The following is a 12,737-nucleotide window of genomic DNA, read 5'->3' as shown; positions in this document are numbered from 1 at the left end:
TTGGGAGGAATCTTGCATAGTACATAGGTATAAAAGAGACCCCATTACAAGTTTCTTAAGAATTGAGATTAAGTGGTTTCCCTCCACACCATTCTGGCTGGTGATGCTACTTTGGTTTCTTGCTGCATACGGATTTCCTAATAAATAGCAATAGTCATACTCCAGAAACCTCAGGGTATGTGGTTTTATTGCTACAGGAGAGGGAGAGTTTCTTTGGGGACTGTGTATGTGTCCATAAAAAGGATTCTTATATCTGTGGGCATGTTAGGTGGATGATTGTGTGTTGTGGGGGAAGTGTCTGATGGCATGGAGGAGGCGCCTGTGTGGGGGAGGGTGGGCAGGTCTATGTGTTGTACCTGTCAGAGCAGAAAGGTGTGACTGTTCCACAGTAAGGGTGTGCCAAGGCTGTCCGTCAATGGGCCTGCTGTAATGGAGGATGGTGGGCAGGCTGTCTGGGTGGCTGCCGTGTAGAGGGGGGTTCTGTGAACAGAAGGCTGAGTGTCTGTGGGTGATTGGCAAAGCTGACAATGTGTCATGGGTTTGTCATCTCTAAGTTTGTCTCTCTTTATCAAACAGTCTCAAGCTTACATTAAAGGAAAAGAGATCAGAGGCACAATTCAAGTTCAAGAAAATTACATTATCCTGAAATGTATATATATGTTATCAGAAGCAGTAAAAATAAGTACTTCTCAAACACAGGAGGATTTCTGTAGAGGTAGTAAAATTCTAAGACTAAATATAGTATAGAAGTGTAGTGACTTTTTAGACTAGGAATTGAACCAGACTAGATTACAGATCTGATAAGGTATGAAACACCAGAGAGCAGATGGGGTACTGAGAACAGATGAACTGACGTGAAAAAAAAAAATGCCTCATATTCTAACAAGAGAAATTAACATTAATTTTGGGAACTAGCTGTCTTTCAACCTAAAAAGTTCTAAGAGAATGCTTCTTACTAATATCAAGATAACTTCTCAAATCTCTATTGAGGCTTTTAGAAACATAAAGTCCCAGAGTACTCTTAATCAATTAAACTGAACTGCCAAAATATAGCCCTAGGAGAGAAAATTATAAAGAATTTCCAAGATGTTCTTTTGACAAAGTTAGAAGAAAAATTGCCCAGGGATCATAGGATTTTCTCACTTGTATATCTCCAGAAACACAAGAGAAGTCCAGAAAACATGCACCATGTATAGAGTTGGCCATTCAAAATTAAACTCATAGAAACTGCAAAGCCTATGCTGAAATGTTCCATGATTTTGTACAATGAAGAGTAAGCCAGGTCCATTATTTTGGGTGTGGGAACGGAGGAAGAAAGAAGGAAAAAGAAGGGGAAAGGGGAAAGAGAATATGTAGCTATAAGGGAATCACCAGTTGGATGGTAATCTTTCAAAAGCAGAAACATGGATGAGTCCCTCATCTGATAGTTCAGTGGGCTTCAGAAAAGAAAAGAAAGTGGTGTAGGATTTACTTGGTGATAGAAACAATGAAGATATAAACAAAAATATGGGCCATGGTGAAGTAAAAACAAAAGATTTACAGATTCATTGGTCGTGATGAAAATATGAGCTACTCCTTCAGTTTAACTGAAGTCATGGGCAGATACATATTTACATTAGCATATACTTTCAACAGATAAAACATGCTAGGATTATGAGAGTTCCCTTTGTATGTGAAGGCCAAGAAGGAACAAATAAGTTGTTTTGAAGAAAACGAATTCAAAAACAAGAGTGTTTTGAGTTACTGTCAATAACCAGATTGTCAGGGTTTCAGTAAAAAACAAACAAATGCAAAAACCCAAAACTTAAACAAGACTGTTCTGAGTGTCTGTGAAATGGACTAATGCGTGGTAATTACCTTGACCTTGTAAAAACATAGTCCTCAAAGAAGTTAGGGATCATCTCCCATCTTCTAGCAAGGGCTGCCATCTGCATTAGTGAACAGCTTGGCCTCCAGGACTGAGAACTTCTCAAACAGGAACATGACCATGGAAGGTAACATGTCCAGAACAAGCCAACTAAATGGGACATACCATATTGAAATGGTGCTTAGGGTTGTAACAATTAGAAAGCACCACAAATAATACACAGAAAGACTACTCTCTGGACAGAATACCCAAATCCCCAGACATACTTAATTTACAAGCTTTGTGTACCATTGGTTCTGTAAGAACTGTTTTTCTTGAGTAAATCTGACTAATAAGAGTAGAAGCTACTGATAAGCACAGATCACAAGAATTTTTCATACTGCTTTAGTTCTAGCTCCTTAAAATCCCTACTCATTCATTTTTACTGGAAATTTACAATATTTTCTCTGAGACCATAAAATAAAAAAGCATGTGAAGAATGATGTATTAAGCACTTTAAGAAAAAAACAACCCAGTAAGAGAACTCACCTCTCATAGCAAGCACAACATTTAATTCTTCCTTTTTTATTTATAACTATTTCCTAACATTTTTGCCAGCGAACATGTATTTCTTGTGCAATAAAAACAAAGGCAAACATTCTTACCATGTTTACCATTTCATCAAAAACTTCTTGAGAGATAAAATGATAATCAACTCGATCCCCTTCTCCAAAGTAAGGCGGTCTTGTGGTATGACAGGCCCTGAAATCATAAAACAGATCACCTAGTCTATTTCTAACTTGAAATTCAAAATGGAAAAGGTTTGAGTATAAAGTATGTTTTAAAAAATGAAGTTAATCCACAAATCATAAATCATAAAGTAATACAGTTGTGAGAATATGTTGGTTTCGAAGTGCTAGATTATATTCAGTTGCCATCATCTATAAGGATTATACAAAATTTGGATTATCCTTACCAAATTTTTACTCATTATTACTCATCACCTTCTGAACCACTTCCTCTGCCATCATGTAGTAATACTTTAAGAAGTAAATCAATACTTATCACTCAACTATTTTCCACCCACCTGCTTTCATGTTTAATCTACGAGCCTTTTCCACAGGCTGTCCTTCTCTCCTTCCACGTGGCTGGCCTACTTGTTTCTCAGAACTCAGTTTAAATGTCACCCCTCCAAAAATCCTTTCCTGACCTCTATGGCTGGATTATTCATCTCTACATTTCCACAGCCTCAGTGTCTTTGCCAATTGCTTTCCAATTATATGTTCAGGGCCCATCCCCTCCACCACTTGAGGGCAAATCTATCTCATGTGCCCTGTGCTTGGTCCATATCAACACTGTGTATAAACCCCCTGTGGCAATCCATGGTGCCAATGCTGAATGGAAGTCTCAACTCAACCAAAGAGGCCTCTTCTCTCCACTGTCTGAAATAGCCTCCCCATCCCAGCACACCACTCAACTACTGTCTATCCCCAGAACTGCTTACCGCTCAACTACTATCTATCCCCAGAACTGCTTTCTTTTATATATTTATGTGTTTTTCCCTATCTTTCCCAGCAGAACATATGAATCCTAAAGGGGAGGACCATGTCTTATTCACCACTGCATTCCCAATGCCTGGCACATAGTAGGCATTTGATAAATTTTTGTAAAATGAATGAAAAATGAAACATGAGAAGTGGATAACAGCTGCTAAACACTCCATTTTATAGACGACTACAAAACTAACTCCTCTAAGGTCACACAGCAGGCCAGTGTTGGTCCTACAACAAGAATATGGTGGTCCCAACCACCAGGACTCTTGAGTTCATATAATTCTGCCTTCCACTGTTAAATGCAGAAATGCAAACTGATTTTTAGATTTTCCTGTAGTTTTAAAACAGGAGATAAGAGCCAGGCACAGTAGCTTATTCCTGCAATCCCTGCACTTTGGGAGGCCAAGGCAGGAGGATTGCTTGAGCCCAAGAGTTGAAGACCAGCCTGGGCAACATAGTGAGATCCTGTGTCTACAAAAAAATTTAAAAATTAGCCAGGTGTGGTGGCATGTGCCTGTGGTCTCAGCTACTCAGGAGGCTGAGGTGTGAGGCTCACTTGAGCCCAGGAGTTTGAGGCTGCAGTGAGCCATAATTGCCCCATTGCATTCCAGCCAAGGCAACAGAGCAACACTCTGTTTAAATAAATAAATAATAAAATAAAATAAAATAAAATAAGAGATGAGACTAGCTAGACACTTGACATGTTATTTCATTTATTTCTTACAAAAACCATAAGCTAGGTATTATTTCTTATTTTTATTTTACAAATAATGAAACTGGAGGCACAGCGATTAAGTAATGTTACTAAGTAGCAATGCCAAGATGACTCAAAAGTCAATTCTTGTTAATATCATACTAATTCAGAGAGTAAAGTTGCAACCTCGAAAGGCTCTTCATTGCAAAGTCAAAGACAAATAAGTGTTTATAATTCATACCACTGCTCCCTTTCCATTATACTTAAGAATTAACTGTACTAATAAATTTTAAGGTCTTAATATCATATTTAAATTATATACTCAGGAAAGACAGTACATTCTAAGAGAAGGCTGTCAAAACACTGTGGCATTTGTTTTGTTGTTTGAAAACATTGGCATTTCTTCACATGCCTTAGCAGAGACCTGACACCCTCTGTCTATTGGTGTCCTTGACAGTCAGGGAAGATAAATCAATAGCTTGGCACCCTTGCAGCAAACCCTTAGCATAGCCTTTACACATTATGCTGAACTTACATTTCTCAACAAAGGAATTGAGTGGCAAGAATTTCTTCTGAATTTCTCAAAGAAAGACAAAACAAAGGAGTAATTTGAAGCTTCTAGGCAGGTAAATAAAGAGATGGCTCCACTGATGTACAGAATGCTGATGACAGAACCTGCAGCCACTGCAGACTTCCTATTAAGAAGAACCTAAGATGATCTGTGTTTTTTAATTTGTCATCCAATTTTCACATATAGAAATGTTCACCGTGTTATATGCTGCCCAAATATGAACATCTCAAAAAGAAAATGCTTCATAGTGAAGGCAACATTTCACTAAACTTACATAGGAAAAATGATACCAAATTCTAGACAAAGAAATTTGTTTGAGCCAGGACCTTCAAAATTCTTCTTTTCCCTTGTCTAAATCTTTCCACATATTCATTATTTACTAATTAATTTACTAGTTAAATTATGGTTTGTAATGGGAGCCATAATCCCAGTGATTTCACTTAACACAGAAAAGGACTAAGTTAGAGATGAACCCCAGACTCCAACTCTGGTCCTAAAAGTCTAAGGGTGCCAATTCATGGCCAGGTGTCACTGAAGCTACTACCAAACCAAGTTCACAGAAAGGAGATGATCAAGAGGAAAAGGAATTGGAAAGCCAGGCTAAATAATGGAATCCTAAAATATCCAGGGAAATGTAACAGGAAGAAAAGATATCTAAGAAGAGCTAGCAGGTGGATGAGGAAGTAGAATTTTTTTTCAGTGTCATTCAGAAGCATGCAGATTTAGAATCTTAATTCTGAACCAGATTGCCTCAGGAAATAATGAACTTGTTACTGCAAATATTTAAGCAGAGGTTTGGCTCTGAGCACATCTGAATTCAAGCACATTACAGCACATCACATTGTTAGCAAGTGAGCTCTATCAATGGGTAGCCACAAAGCCCAGGTATTCCTAAAGGAATTTGGGAGGTAAATGAAATTGGTCTGAACACCCAATGCAAATATATGTCAATAGCTTGCTGGACACAATTTAAGTGATCCTCCACACAAAAGATTCCAGCACATACTGTATCTAAGTATCAAACTCCATGAAGCCACTACTCTGCCCACTTTTCAGTAACTACACACCATTTTCTGACTCATGCTATCATCACCTGTCACTACATTCTACCTGGTCTGCTTGTCTCCAGACTTCCTTCCCTGAGCCCTTTCCCAAACTGCCAACAGGATACGCTTTCTAAAATGCAAATGTGATCACGCCATTCCCCTCCCTGTTTAGAAATCTTTTATGACCAGACCCCTGTCTGTCCTTCCAGTCTTATCTTCTGCCATCTCCCTTGATAGCTGAGCCATATGCTGTCCTCTCTGCCTAGAATACACCCCCAACTCAAGCCCCACTTCCTACTTCTCTTTTATTTCTATCTCAGAGGCTCTTTCCCTCCCTCATCATAGCACCCATCAAACTATCTTGTTAGCATTTACCTGTTTAAATCCCATACTACTTTGTAAGCTGCCAGGAGGAGAAGAACCATGCCTGTTCATTTCACAGTTTTATCACCAGCATATAGCATTTGCACAGTGCTCAATAAATATGAATGAATAAATGAACCATTCTACAAATTTGTCACATTGTATAAACAGACACATTAGTTGAGACTGCTATTCAGGTTGCTACAGCTCATATCATCTCATGTAGCTAAATAGCTGTGGTCTTTTATTTTACTGTATTATAATGCTAAAAATAAAATATATTTAGTAGTCAACACCATGAGAAAGTTATGAAAACAGAGATGACTATAAAATAAAGATCTAAGAAAGGATAAAGTTTTTCTTTCAGGGCCATTCAGATCACTTTCATGGCCTTAAATCTAAAAGATAAACAGGCATGCTGATACTGTTTTGTGTTGCATTCATTATCCGGCACTTTTCCAGGAAGTCACTGATTTGTGGGGTGCTCAGCTGGAAATCAATAGAGAGACTTTGAAGAAAGTAAATGCATATCTCCAGGTCATCCATAACTAATACTGGTAAAGAAAGAACATTCAACATATTTCTAAAACCAAGAACAAATAGTAAAATCAAAACCTAACTACAGCAAAATCTCTCAGCCACACCAATATTTGTTATGTGACTGAGTTATGTTTTCAGTATTTATATATCTAGATATGCAACTTAGCATGTGAAAATTTCATTGAATGTCTTCATCTTGGGTCAATGCAATTTAGAAAGGAAGTAAAATGCCAGGAAAAAATTAAATGAGAAGGAAGGAAAGAAATGATTCAAGCAAATGGTGGAGAAAGTGCCTTTGTAAATGCTTTTATGTTTCACCATGAGACTCTATGCATGCCTTTTTTCTTTTCACATAATTAAAAATCAATAAAACTTACGTTGGATAAAGAATAATAGAAAAGAAAATCTAAACAAGAGCAATGACTTGCCCTTGAGAATGTGTGAATATGCTTTGTTGTTTTTTTTTTTTTTAGTTTTACTTTTTTATTATTATTATTATACTTTAAGTTTTAGGGTACATGTGCACAATGTGCAGGTTTGTTACATATGTATCCATGTGCCATGTTGGTGTGCTGCACCCATTAACTCGTCATTTAGCATTAGGTATATCTCCTAATGCTGTCCCTCCCCCCTCCCCCCACCAGTTGCTGCATATAATGGTAGCACTATCTTACTTTCTCAATGGATAAAGTAACTAGCTATCTAATATCCTTTTTCATCTGATGCATAGTCTTTTATCTGTGCCTTGATAAAATTCTTAGAATAATTTGCCACTGAACAAACCTTGACCTCTGCCTTCATGAGGATGACAGGGAACAGTTGGATGGTGCTTCTGAAACTCCGAGGGAGGTGGATGAATGAGTTTGTAGTTGGGAGGGGGGCAGTTAGGAGTGTCTTTCTACTCACCACTAATTCCAGCCAGAAGAGAAAAATAGCAGTGGCAGAGGTAACAGTACAGGAGCATGAAGCTAATTTTAGGATTCTGTTTTGCTATCTTGTGCCTCCACCTAAATTTCACATAGCACTAATTATCTAAGGTCTGAGTCCCCCATTAGATTACAAATTTCATTAAGGCAAGGATCTCACCAGTCTTGTTCCTGCTCTACCCTCAGGGACTAGCACAAGAGAGGAATTCAATAAATATTTATTGAAAGAATGAACAAGTGGATGAATCCATTCATCTCTGTGTAGCTCCATCAGTGGAGGTTGGGGAAAATCACCCATGCTTCTTATTACAGTCATTTATATGATCTGTTGCACACAATGCCATTAATTAAGCCAACCATTTACTCAATCAGTCAGTCAGTCAGTTATTTAACAAATATTTATCACACACGTATTAAGTGTCTGGCCATATACTGGACATTGAGAACTCATTGGTGAACAAGGCTGACATGAGCCCTACCCTCAATGAGACAAGCAGGGAAAGCAGACAATAAATCAACTAATCACAAGCATGACGGATAAGCATTCTAATTAGGGAAATAAAAGATTCAATGAAAATGAGTAATTGGGAGGCCTCACCAGATAAGAATGTAAGGGCAGATTGGCTCCGAATCTTGATGATGAGTCAATAAACACCTCTAAAAACATATCCAACAAAGTATGTCTTAGCAGTAGCGTATCACAGAGAACTAAACAGGACTGGGCTACCAACGATTTGTAACATAACTGGTATCAGAGATGTGAAAGGAACTGGAGAAAACCTTGGTTCCTCATAGGTCACTTTGGTTTGCTAAAAAGTTCCAAATTTACGCATTAGCAAAATAGCACATACCCTTTTGCCTTAGTTTGTCATTCCATTCATTGTGTCTAGCTTATATTTTAAAACAGGTTCAGTACATCCACAGAAACATGAAGTACTCTATATTTTTACTCTAACATTAACTTTTAATTTATTTTTGTTACTTCAGGGTGTTTAAAATATATTAATCAATAAATTATTCCATAGTGTTTGTGGCCTAGAGTTGTTCAAATAAAGGATGTAATTTTAAATATCTAAATAAATGGACCTGTTTGAAATAGTGTTTACATTGTTTGAACGTGTGTAGCTTCAGGGAAGGAAGTTTTTTTGTAATAGCATTAGGAAATAATTTGCACTTATTTTTCTGGCTGTCCTATATATCTTTGTAGCCACATCCTCAGCTCACTGACAGGCACCACTAATCTAAAAGTAATTTCTTTGCCGTACACAAAAAGTACAAGAGGAAACCAGTTTAAGAGATGACAGACAATTCTAAATTTGATTCACCAAAACCTCTAAAAAAAAAAATCTTTTTTTTTTTTTTTTTTTTTTTGAGACAGAGTCTCGCTCTGTTGCCCAGGCTGGAGTGCAATGGCACAATCTTGGATTCTCATGTCTCAGCCTCCCGAGCAGCTGGGATTACAGGTGTATGCCAACACACCCAGCTAATTTTTATACTTGTAGTAGAGATGAGATTTTGCCATGTTGGCTGGGCTGGTCTCGAACTCCTGGCTTCAAGTGATTCGCCTGCCTCAGCCTCTCAAAGTGCTGGGATTAGAGGCGTGAGCCACTACGCTCAGCCTCTAAAAAACTCTTTAAACTCAGTTGGAGTTTTGTGTGTGGGGGGTTTTTTTTTGTTTTTTGTTTTTTGTTTTTTGATGGGTCTAGTTTTTTGGATATGTTCCTCTATTTTAACTGGGTAAGGAACACTTTTACACTGTTGGTGGGACTGTAAACTAGTTCAACCATTGTGGAAGTCAGTGTGGCGATTCCTCAGGGATCTAGAACTAGAAATACCATTTGACCCAGCCATCTTATTACTGGGTATATACCCAAAGGACTATAAATCATGCTGCTATAAAGACACATGCACACGTATGTTTATTGCAGCACTATTCACAATAGCAAAGACTTGGAACCAACCCAAATGTCCAACAACGATAGACTGGATTAAGAAAATGTGGCACATATACACCATGGAATACTATGCAGCCATAAAAAATGATGAGTTCATGTCCTTTGTAGGGACATGGATGAAACTGGAAACCATCATTCTCAGTAAACTATCGCAAGGACAAAAAACCAAACACCGCATGTTCTCACTCATAGGTGGGAATTGAACAATGAGAACTCATGGACACAGGAAGGGGAACATCACACTCCGGGGACTGTTGTGGGGTGGGGGGAGGGGGGATGGACAGCATTAGGAGATATACCTAATGCTAAATGACGAGTTAATGGGTGCAGCACACCAACATGGCACATGGATACATATGTAACAAACCTGCACATTGTGCACATGTACCCTAAAACCTAAAGTATAACAATAAAATAAAATTTAAAAAAAAAAGACATCACTAAGCAAAATATTTGCTCCAGAAAACTTGAAGTATATTGAATGCTAACCTGAAGGAAAGAAAAAGAAAAACTTGCTGTCCCTTCTCCTTCCTTCCTCCTGAAATACACCTCAAAAGAGGAAGACCTGTCAGAGACAAAGAAGCTCAAGTGCCCTTGGCACATGTTCCAAGCTCAGACAGGAGAGGCTGTCCCTGAGTACAGATCTGCCCATCACACATCACAACACGGTAATTCATGCTATCATACTGCAAGGCAACAGGAGAAGCCTGCCTTCAAATGCCATTATGCTTAATTAAAAAGATATTTATTTTCAAACCCTGGAGGGTGATTTGGGCTGAGACTGAATTAAGTTAAGCATTTGGAAAATTAAAGTTGAAAAAAATACAATGTATGTCACAGTATAATAAATGGCAAAGAAGCCGATAAGCCTTTTATGCAAAAGATGGGGAACAGCATGAATGAGCCATGCTGGTTTGCTTGCTTATTTTGTCGGCGGGAGGAGGGAAAGCGGGGAGCAGGGGAGTCATTGCTGTATGTTTACTGTCTGCTTGACAAAAGAAAAATTATTTTGTTTCGGCCAGGTGTGGTGGCTCACACCTGTAATCCCAGAACTTTGGGAGGCCAAGGTGGGCGGATCATGAGGTCAGGAGATCGAGACTATCCTGATTAACATACTGAAACCCCTTCTCTACTAATAATACAAAAAATTAGCTGGGCGTGGTGGTGGGCGCCTGTAGTCCCAGCTACTTGGGAGGCTGAGGCAGGAGAATGGTGTGAACCCAAGAGGTGGAGCTTGCAGTGAGCCGAGATCGCACCACTGCACTCCAGCCTGGGTGACAGAGCAGACTCTGTATCAAAAAAAAAAAAAATTAAAAAAAAGAAAAATTATTTTGTTTCTTCCTGCTATATGGTAAGTTCTATTGCTAGAAGTATACTTCAGCAATCATCTTTACCATATCGATTAGAATGGCACAAGAATGAAGATTCTATCATTCTAGAACCAGGTAATCACATTGATCCAATTTTATCAATAATTTACCATCAAGGATTAACACTCACATGGTGCTCTGTCCTTACCAAGAGTTAACATCTATTGAACATTCAATTTACTTACCACTTTTGGCTTTGCTATAAAGTGTAACTTAAATATTAAGTTGTTTTGTACATTTCTGAACTTGCTTAAAATTAATAGCCAACATTAGCAATATCGGAGATTTTACTAGAATTATTGATACCTCCAATAATTCGGATGAATTTCCAAGTCTTAACAAGCCAATAAACAAACTTACCCGTATCTGAAGTAAGTGCTAAACTGTCTGCAGAGGCAATGGGCAAGTTCTCGTTTCCCACAAGCTGCAGGACCAGCTAGTATCAGCATAGGATAAGGGGCATCCAGGCTGGGAAGAGTGCTACAACACAGGACCAGAGTCAGTTCTCCTACTGCAGTCAGGGAGACAGGACATTAACTACATCCATTAGGCCATCATTAACCTGGCTAAATGAGCACTTGCTATATAAGACACTGAGTAGAATAGCTGTCCTTTCCAGAAACAGACTGATTATATGTCAAAAATAATATTCGAAGCATAGATAACAAATAAGGTAAAATATGAACTTCTGTAAATTTACTTTAACATGACTTTTAAAGGAAAAATATAGTATTTATTGGTTCTTGATTGCTAGAGTGAAATATTCCTCCCCAAAACTCATCAATGAAAGAAATAAGACTGTTAAAGTTAAATAAGACTGTAAAGTTAAGATAAATATTCATAACTATTGAATTAGAATGCAGGTATGCAAAGCCAACTTAACAGTAATAGCTAAAATTTACCTGAGCAATTACTATGTGCCAGGAAGCATTCTAAGAGTCATACATGTATTACCTCATTTAATTATCACAGGAAGCTAATGAAGATGTTTCTGTCATTATCCCCTTCTAACGTATGAAGAAACTGAAGTACAAGGAGGTTAATTAACTTGCTCAAAGTGATAGTTCTTTTTTCTTTTTTTTTTTAATTTTATTATTATTATACTTTAAGTTCTAGGATACATGTGTACAATGTGCAGGTTTGTTACATATGTATACATGTGCCATGTTGGTGTGCTGCACCCATTAACTCATCATTTAGCATTAGGTATATCTCCTAATGCTATCCGTCCCTGCCTCCCCACCCCACAACAGTCCCCGGTGTGTGATGTTCCCTTCCTGTGTCCATGTGTTCTCATTGTTCAATTCCCACCTATGAGTGAGAACATGCGATGTTTGGTTTTTTGTCCTTGCGATAGTTTACTGAGAATGATGATTTCCAGTTTCATCCATGTCCCTACAAAGGACACGAACTCATCCTTTTTAATGGCTGCATAATATTCCATGGTGTATATGTGCCACATTTTCTTAATCCAGTCTATCGTTGTTGGACATTTGGGTTGGTTCCAAGTCTTTGCTATTGTGCAAAGTGATAGTTAATAAGGGACAGCTGATATACAAATGTAGGTTTGGCTGCCAAGCCTGAAGACTGGACTAAAGAATGAATTGATTAATAAAATCTCCTGCAGTCAGGCGCGATGGCTCACACCTGTAATCCCAGCACTTTGGGAGGCTGAGGCAGATCACCTGAGGTGAGGAGTTTGAGACCAGCCTGACCAACATGGAGAAACCCTGTCTCTACTGAAAATACAGAATTAGTGGGCATGGTGGTGCACACCTGTAATCCCAGTTACTTGGGAGGCAGAGGCAGGAGAATCTCTTGAACCCAGGAGATGGAGGTTGCAGTGAGCCGAGATGGCGCCATTGTACTTCTG

The 12,737-nt window shown here is 38.4% G+C and overlaps 1 protein-coding gene across 1 annotated transcript in view; it reads right to left on the bottom strand.

The window, feature by feature from the left end:
- LRGUK (leucine rich repeats and guanylate kinase domain containing) overlaps positions 1 to 12,737 on the bottom strand; it is a 139,727-nt gene that overhangs the window by 71,167 nt on the left and 55,823 nt on the right. The window contains exons 11-12 of the mRNA XM_003261359.4: positions 11,225 to 11,344; positions 2,512 to 2,608 (exon numbers count right to left, since the gene is read on the bottom strand). Coding sequence (XP_003261407.1) covers positions 2,512 to 2,608; positions 11,225 to 11,344 — 217 coding nt within the window. The remainder of the gene's footprint in view (positions 1 to 2,511; positions 2,609 to 11,224; positions 11,345 to 12,737) is intronic.

This window comes from Nomascus leucogenys, chromosome 13 (genome assembly GCF_006542625.1).
Source record: "Nomascus leucogenys isolate Asia chromosome 13, Asia_NLE_v1, whole genome shotgun sequence".
Taxonomy (NCBI): domain Eukaryota; kingdom Metazoa; phylum Chordata; class Mammalia; order Primates; family Hylobatidae; genus Nomascus; species Nomascus leucogenys.
This window is presented reverse-complemented; position numbering and strand designations above follow the sequence as displayed.